Source organism: Equus asinus, chromosome 2, assembly GCF_041296235.1.
Source record: "Equus asinus isolate D_3611 breed Donkey chromosome 2, EquAss-T2T_v2, whole genome shotgun sequence".
Classification (NCBI taxonomy): Eukaryota; Metazoa; Chordata; class Mammalia; order Perissodactyla; family Equidae; genus Equus; species Equus asinus.
The window spans coordinates 100,200,103-100,208,690 of NC_091791.1; the positions used below are offsets into that span (position 1 = coordinate 100,200,103).

General features: G+C 52.7%; 1 protein-coding gene across 2 annotated transcripts in view; it reads left to right on the forward strand.

Moving 5' to 3' along the window:
• The window catches only part of AP3S2 (adaptor related protein complex 3 subunit sigma 2), a 48,290-nt gene extending 43,884 nt beyond the window's left edge, over positions 1-4,406 (forward strand). For both annotated transcript variants that reach the window (XM_014842574.3, XM_044761309.2), the window contains 2 exons: positions 1,000-1,107; positions 2,697-4,406. In XM_014842574.3, coding sequence (XP_014698060.1) covers positions 1,000-1,107; positions 2,697-2,825 — 237 coding nt within the window. In that variant the 3' untranslated portion in view covers positions 2,826-4,406. The remainder of the gene's footprint in view (positions 1-999; positions 1,108-2,696) is intronic.
• The last annotated feature ends 4,182 nt before the right edge of the window (positions 4,407-8,588 follow it).

Sequence of the window (8,588 nt, forward strand, 5' to 3'; positions counted from 1 at the left end):
ATAGCATTACCTGCCTCAGATGGATGCTGTCAAATTAAAATAAGTTACGTCTCACGTGCTGAGCACATAGTGGATGCTCAGCAAGTGCGACTTCCCCCAGGAAGAAGGGCTTTGTTAAACAGAGGGAACGAATACTGACAGTACTGGTGTAGAGACCTAGGTTTTTAATTGTCGTAAAATTTACGTAACTTAAAGTTTGCCGTCTTCATTTTTAAGTTCACGACTCAGTAGTGTTAAGTACATTCACACTTTTTGGGCAACCTGTTCCCAGAACTCTTTTCATCTTGCAAAACTGAAACTCTATCCCCATTAAACAACCACTCCCGATTCCCCCTCCCCTCAGTCCTCGGCAACCGCCATTCTCCTTCTGCCTCTATGGTTTTGACCATAGGTGCCTCATAGAAGTGGAATCGTACCATATTTGTCCTTTGTGTCTGGCTCTGTCACTCAGCATAGTGTCCTCAAGGTTCATCCATAACTGGACCCACTTAGTGCCAGTCGGTGTTGATGGTGATGGTATTAGTAGTGAAGGACATCGGTGTTTCTTTAGAACCCACTGTGTGCCAGGCAGCAGGCTAGGTGCTCGACACCGCTCATCTCATTCCGTCCTCACCTCAGTCCTGATGGAAGCTGAAGCCCTGGACGGATCGTTTGCCCGAGGTCAGCCACCTGAGAGAGAGTTGAGCTGACATTTACACGAGGTCTGTCTGCCTCTGGAGGCTGTGCTCTCAGCCACCACCTCCCCTCCTGACTGTATAGCCAGGCGCCTCCAGTACTTCTCGGTGGGATTCATGTCATGATCCACGGGGACATGGGGGAGACCCCTGTGGTCTCACTTGAGCAGTTCACGTCCAGGGGGCTCAGGTGTGTGTTGTGAAGCAGGAGCTGTGCCCAGTCTGGCCACTCTGCCGCCACAGGACAGCCCACGAGGTTTCCTTTGGGGCCACCCCCTGCCTACCACCCAGTGCTCTAATCTCCTTGTTTTTGCGTCCTGTTTAGGTACACTACATCCTCCAGGAGGTGGTGATGGGTGGGATGGTGTTGGAAACCAACATGAATGAAATCGTGGCTCAGATGGAAGCTCAGAACAGGCTGGAGAAATCCGAGGTGAGTGCGCAGCTGCGCTGTTGCCCTGGCAGTTAGAGAAGACCTGGGGGAGGAGCAGTGGATCCGCATGTTGGTTTGTGTCTCTGTGGGGCCATAGGAGCGTTTCCTACTCATCTTCTGTCTTCCTTGAGTCCATCAAACCTCATCGATTGGAAGGCCCGTCCTGAGAATTAAACGGGGAAGAAGGAAGCTAAAGGTGTGAAAGGAAAGCCAGACGACACGGAAGGCAGACAGCTTCTGGCTTGGGGGTCATGGCCCATGTTTGTGGTTGTAATTCCTCCTCGCACAGCCACACGTTCCCTGGAGGGACCCAGAATCCTCCTCTCCGATTCCAGTGTGGTTGCCTTGTTTGTGTGCTGTGTGAGTCTGGTCTCCCAGCAGCCGTTTCTCGTGGTGTCTTTTAGACTCAGAGTTAGCAATTTCCTTATTTCCAGTTGGGCTTATAAAAAGCTACAGTAGAGTTTGGCTGGGTTTGAAAATAACGTGCCCCGATCCACCCCGACCTGGTGCGGGGCTTGGTCCAGATGCTCACAGTAGGTTCTGTCCTGTCCCCCTGAGGGCTCTCCATTGCCTTGTCCGCCTGCTCGGGGAGCAGAGGTTACAGGATGCTCCTTCACATGTGGCAGAAACACCCGAGCAGATTACCTCTTTAATTACCTGGGTGTCTTAAAGAGCTGCCTTGCTTTGTGTAAAGGAACTTGATCTTGCAAAACCAGGAATTCTTGCTGTGAGGGCTGGCAGGCCTGCTGAAGAAGCTTGTCCAGACCACAGCTATTGTGGCAACTGTCGTTCCTTTAGAAATGCAGGCTGGGATGCTTCCAGGAATAGTGAATGAGTCAGAGGCAGGGGGTTTGGAAACCAGAATGAGTGGGCGTTTGCTGGGTGAGGGGTAATTGGAGTGGTATCCCGAAAGCAGTCAGTGCAGAGGAAGTGGTTTTGAGAGCGTCCTGGTCAGCTTCTCCCCTTCTCTGCATACGGCTGGGCCTGGAGGGTGAGGGCTGACCAGAGTCCCAGTGGCTCTCTGCGCTTGTCTCCCGTCCTTCCGTGTCTGTGGGCTCCTCCACCTCCATGTGTTTCTTCCCATCTTGTGCCACGTGACATTTCCAAAGCCAGCTCTTTCCAGGCACATTATTAGTTGGCAAGCACTTGCCCTGAGCTGCGACATTCCTTTTCCTCTTAAGAATTTCCCTGTGACTGCGCTTGTCTGTGAGTCTTCAGTCTCTTGAGAAAGGGTTTCATTTTATTTTGTTTTGTAACCTGAAGAGTGCCCCAATAGTGGACAGGACTTGGTTAAACCATCTCAGATTATTTCAGCACCTACTGTGTGCCGGGCACTGTTAGGTGCTGGGGCGATAAAACTGCATGAGCTGCAACCCCACTTTTCGGAGCACAGAGTTTGGGTCCTACACCGTGGTCCCCATCTAACCTGAAGATCATTTTGCTGGCTGCCCTTGAGGAATAGGGAGGAAAAATCAACACTCATGTTGTGTGTGCTCAATTTGGACATTTTCTAGACCCCTTCACTTGTTTTTTAAGCATTAAACAGATGACACAGGGTTGTCTCATGCCCACCTCTCATTTCTCCTCAGGGTGGCCTCTCGGCAGCCCCCGCCCGGGCCGTGTCTGCTGTGAAGAACATCAACCTGCCAGAGATCCCTCGGAACATCAACATCGGCGATCTCAACATCAAAGTCCCCAACCTGTCCCAGTTCGTCTGAGGGTCAAAGACTGGACTGAACTGGAGTCCTTGAAACCAGCAAAGCCAAGCCTGTCCTGCCATGGCACCCACTCCCAGCCTCAGAAGTCAGGCCTTGGGCTCAGACCCTGCTGTCACAGCATGGGGACCGGAGTCCTGTGTCCACTGCCAGCCGGAGTTCGGTTCTCACATGTGCAGCTTTGCCGGTCTCTGATGCACATGGCCGTTGCCGATGTGTGGGGTCCTTGGCTTCCTCAATGGGGGGTCCGCGTGCCCAAGCCACTCACACCCTTTACCTCCCGCCTGCAGCCACTCCCAGGGGCTGGGGACTATTGAGAGCCCATCTGCTTCCCAGAGCCCCCTCACGAGGACATTCTCTGACTGGAGGCTTCATCCTTAGCACCACGAGGCTTCTGAGCTCCTGTAGCATTTACTTTTGCTGGTGAGGTGCCATAGCTCAAAAAGGGCTGACGCTTCAGATTTGGGGGTGTGCTGAGTGGCACACCAGGCGGGATTTTAGGAGAACCAGAGTTGCCCCCTGGCTCTAGTAGGGTTATCATACCCAGAATCCTTCTGTGTTAGCCAAGCTTTCTGATCACCGCCTCCTGCAGAATACACGTGCCCACTGCCCTAGTCCTAGGTCTGCTCTCACAGGAGTTCTGTGCAGGACACTCCAAATTGTAACCCTGGGGCATGCGCACCACCTTTCTGCTAACGGGGAGAGAGCCCCTGCACGGCCACCTCTCCAGCACACCCCAGCCCTCCCAGGGAAGAGGCCCTGTGTCTGTAGAACACGTGGACCGTCTCCGAATTCCGACTCTCCAGGTTTGAAATACATTCTCCTCACGAGGAGCAGACGGGTCTGTGGCCATGTTCTGAATGATGAGTCTTGTCAGTGCGGGGAACCCACTGCCCCTGGAGCTGCTTCTGGAGCAGGACAGCCTGGGCTGGGCCACCTGTTCCAGACCTGGCTCAGGGGAAGGCTGGGGACCCAGGAAGCGTGCTGGTGAGACTGGTCACGCTGCAGCATCTTTTCCCTGCTGTGAGGGGGTCCCTCCCTGAGCTCTGCTCACGGGCATGGCCTGTTCCCCTGAGGGGACCTTCTCCCAGAGCTGGCTTTGGAAGCCTGTGAATGTTTTCGTGTGATAAGAGTCTTTCTTCTGGTGGTGAAGTTAGAGCTGAAACTGCTCCTAGAGTCAGACCTCCTGCTCCTGCGCTGCCTCGGAGGCCAGGTCTCAGCTCTGCTGTGGAGCTGCCTTGAGGTTAGGGAGCTCACTGCTCCTTCATGGTCAAGTCTCCCAGCCTGGGGACTTCTCATACCTGCTGGCCGGGGACCCAGACTGTTTCCTCAGGCCTCCTCATGCTGTCGCAGAGCCCATTGGAGATGGTGCCCAACAGGACCGTGTGTCAGGACCACGTATTTTCCCTCTTGGAACAGTGCTTCCTGTGCTTGGTGCCCATCGCTCCCTGCAGCCTCTTGTCCTCACTCTTTCAGGCGCCCTCTGATAACCTCAGAGATGGGCAGTGTTGGTCAGCAGGTGGGCCCTCTTATGTTGGAAGAGGGAAATGTGGGCGAATATATCTGATGTAAAAGCTTCTGATAGCATTCTGTTGAGGGTTTAACTTATTTTGTTTTGGTGAGGATGATTAGCCCTGAGCTAACATCTGTTGCCAATCTTCCTCTTTTTGCTTGAGGAAGATTAGCTCAGAACGAACATCCATGCCAGACTTTCTCTATTTTGTTTGTGGGTCACTGCCACAGCATGGCTTGAGGAGCAGTGTATAGGTCTGCGCCTGGGATCTGAACACACGAACCCCAGGCCACCAAAGTGGAGCATTCCGAACCAACCACTATGCCACCAGGCTGGCCCCTAATTTTTTTTTTCCCCCACAAACATTTCAGTATGTTCACATCCTTCTCTCTCAGATTTGCTGAATGTGAAACAGGAACGAAGGAAGGAAGCCAATGTTTATTTTGCCCCTACTGAGAGGTGGCATGACCACAGTCCTTCCACAGCCCTTACGGCAGACATTCTCATCTGCATTTTGCAGGCGAAGGAAGTAAAACTCCGAGGTCAAGTAACCTGCTTTGGGTCACCCAGGGCTGAGATTTAAGACTGCCTGTCTGCCTGTCTCCAAAGTCTGTGTTTTTCCCTGCTCAAGATGGCTTCTCCCAATTTTATGTTCTTTCTTACAGATAAGGAAACTGAGTCTCAAAGAGGTGAAGTAGCTCCTCACAAGCTCTAGTGGAAACAGGCTCGGTTTCTAAGGTGGCGGGTGACACCACCACAGAGTGTGAGCAGGAGGTGCTCTGCTCGTCCCCAGGGTGCTGACGAGGAGGTGGCCGCCCAGAGTGTCTAGTGCTGTGTTGAGGGTTACAAAGCTAGAACCACGCCGTTTTTCTTGAGTTATTTGTTTTGTGGTTTAATGCAGGACTTCCGCATGTCCTGGCTTTCCTGGGATGGTCTTCACATGTTTTGCCTGCCAGAAAGTAATGGTTCCCAAAAACCATTGACTGGTCCTGGAGACTTCAACAGTGGGATCCCAACGACATCCCTCACACTGCCCCTGGAAACAGCCTACAACCTCAGTCTGCTTTGTTATTCAGAAAACTCAATCCCTTGGACAAGCCACAATACTTGTTCATTAACTGCTTGAGGTTGCCTCAAATCCAACTAGCTTTCTTGCTTGCAATCAGCAAAGCCATAAGATTTTTTGTGTTTTTTTTTTAAGTAAGAGTAAATCCTCATTGGCCTTTCTTTGGACGAGGATATAGATATTACTGCCGAGACATGTCAGTTATAAAAATTGGGGCCGGGCTTGAATTTGGGCATCCTTGGCCCAAATAGTTACACTGAGGATTTCCTGAAGTGGTACAGAATCCTGGGTCTTCAGTGCTCCCTGCCACTAAGGAAAATCTAAAGTTCTTCCATTGTGCCGTTTCTAGGTGCCTGGTGACTGCCGGGCTCAGTTCTAGGCGCTGAAGATTGAGAGAGAGAAACAAGGCTCTGCTTCCTGCTGTTGTCTGTGCTGAGATCTCTCAATGCTCAGACGGGGTCTGACTGGGAGCCTGAACTTGTGGAGACTGGAGTCAGTGCCTTTGTGTTACATGGGATGTTTACGGGACAATACCCCACTTCCCACCCTCAGCTGACGCCATCATGCCCTGCTGGGCCGTGCTCCAAACAGCCTGCCTCAGTTCAACCTGCTGCCCTAAAAATACCATAGACTGAGTGGCTTAAGCAGCCAGCATCTCTCACAGTTCTGCAGGCTGATCCAGATGTAGTGAGCACCTGCTTCCTGTGCCACAGAGGGCCATCTTCTTGCTGTGTCCTGAGAGCAGAGAGAAAGCTCTGGGCTCTTCCTGGCCTTCTCAGGCAGTGCAGGCTCCACCCCCATGGACTCATCCAAACCTAATCGTCTCCCAAAGGCCCACCTCCAAATAAGGTCACACTGGGTATTAGAGTCAACATAGAGATCTGGGGGGACACAAACATTCAGTCCATACGGTGCACCCAGTTACCACCTGCCTTCCAGGCCTGTTCATGGCCCTGTGCTTGTCACCTTGCAGATTAAGTCAATTGCGCTAGACTTCAACATAGAGATCTGGGGGGACACAAACATTCAGTCCACACGGTATACCTAATTACCCACCTGCCTTCCCGGCCTGTTCATGGCCCTGTGCTTGTCACGTTGAGGAGCAGGTCAGGATATCTCGAGTCTTCTGAAGTGCCTGTTATTCAGGCCTCTGCCACATACAGAGCCAGCCCTCCCTGCCCACCACCTCCACCTGCGTGGGGCCACCCTGGTGAAGTGCTCTCTGACCCCAGCTTCACCAGAAAAGAAACCGGGGGAGTTTGGAGAAAACCAGGCTGCTGGCTCAGTTCTGTCTTGTGGACCAGTCTTTAGTAGGGGGTCTCCTTAGTGTGGCCATCTGTCCGTGGCTTTCCAGATAGGATGCAGAGTGATGGATGCCTGAAGACAAAGATCAGGAGTGAGAGCGATGGCCAAGGTGGAGAGCCACTGAGGGAGGAGAGACCCCAGGGGCTGTGGGCTCCTCGCAGACGCCCTGCTCTTCAGCTCCCAAGTCGTGTCTCCCTCTCGCTCCCACCGCGAGGTGCCTCTCCCTTTGTGGCCCTTGTTAGCCTGGTCTCCTCGTACACTTGGACACCTGCGTGTCGTCAGTGCTCACAGGTTGCTGAATGGCTGTCCTCGAGGTTGAGGCTTTGCCCTCTCAAGCACTGGGGGTTCTGCATCTGCTGCGTTCTGGCCACAGCTGGCAGATATGCAGATAGGTCCCCTTTAGGGAAATAGTTCCATGAAAATGATTAATCATTTCCAAAAGACTTTAAATTCTTTCCTATTTCAATGAATTAATGTTTTAAAAAGGGAACACTTTCATGTAGTTCAAACTTGAAGATAACAAAAGGCTGTTCAGCCGAACTCCCACCCTGTTCCTGGAAACCACCGAGCTCCCCATGCCTGGTAGCAACAAGTGTTTCCATTTTAAAGGATTAAGAAACAGTCCCTGGATTTTTATTACTAAAACTGAAAGAGTGTATCTTCTTGGATGAGTTATGTTCCATTTGACCTTGGTGATTGACCTCAGCCCAGTGCACCCATGCCATTCTCTGTAGGGAGGAGGGGCCTCCGAGGCAACCTTGTATAAAATAGCACCCCTACTTCAGCATGACCTGTCCTTGCACTGCCTGTCCTTTTTGTGACGTACTGTGTGTTTGGGTTGTGGTTGCTGTTCCCTACTAGGATGCACGCCCCTCAAGGGCAGGGGTCTGTCCCTCTTGTTCACTGCTGTATCCCAGCTGCTATGAACAGTGTCTGGTTTGTACCGCACAATAAAGAAGGGCTGAAGGAGTGCAAGGTTAAGACAGACAGGGATTCTTTCTTTCTTTCTTTTTTTTTTTTTTTTGAGGAAGATCAGTCCTGAGCTAACGTCTCCCGCCAATCCTCCTCTTCTTGCTGAGGAAGGCCGGCCCTGAGCCAACATCCGTGCCCATCCTCCTCCACTTGATATGTGGGATGCCTGCCACAGCGTGGCTTGACAAGCGGTGCCATGTCCACACCTGAGATCCAAACCAGTGAACCCCAGGCTGCCAAAGTGGAACGTGCGCACTTAACCGCTGCACCCTTGGGCCGGCCCCAGGAATTCATTCTTGCAGTCACTCAGCTTGTGCTCTCCAGGGCTCTGTGCTCAGCACTTTGGGAAGGAGAACCAGGGTAATGGCGTTGGGAGCAGCAGGTGGGGAGGGACCAGGTGATGCCTGTGGCGGATGAGGGAGAGGAGAAAGGCAGAGCTGATGACTGGAGGACCAGTTGAGAAAGGAGGAGGTGGTCTGGGAGGGAGAAAAGTCCTGAGTTTGGATGTGGACATATTTGGGCGGAGTTCTTGGAGAGTATCTGGGGCAGGTGTCCACCAACCAGCTGGGAACCTGGGAGTGGGCAGAGAGGAAATGAGGGTCCTTCCCAGGGAGATGGTGGTTGGAGCCATGGGGACAAGCACCGTAGCCAAGAGATGAGAGGGTTGAGGGCGCAGCCTGTGGGCAGGGGAAGGGAGAGGGGACTGGAGGGACTGCAAGTCAAGGACTTTCAACAAGATGGGGCCCCTGCTGAGAGGCCAGGGACTGGCATGAGGAAGAGGTGGCCTCTCCTGGGTTTGCATTTGCTCCCCCGAGCCCCGCAGTGAGGCAGCGAAATGAGGGAACTTTGAAGGGGGGATTCTAGCCTAGGGATGGAGCAGAGCCAAACCTCAGGGCGGTCATGCAGCAGT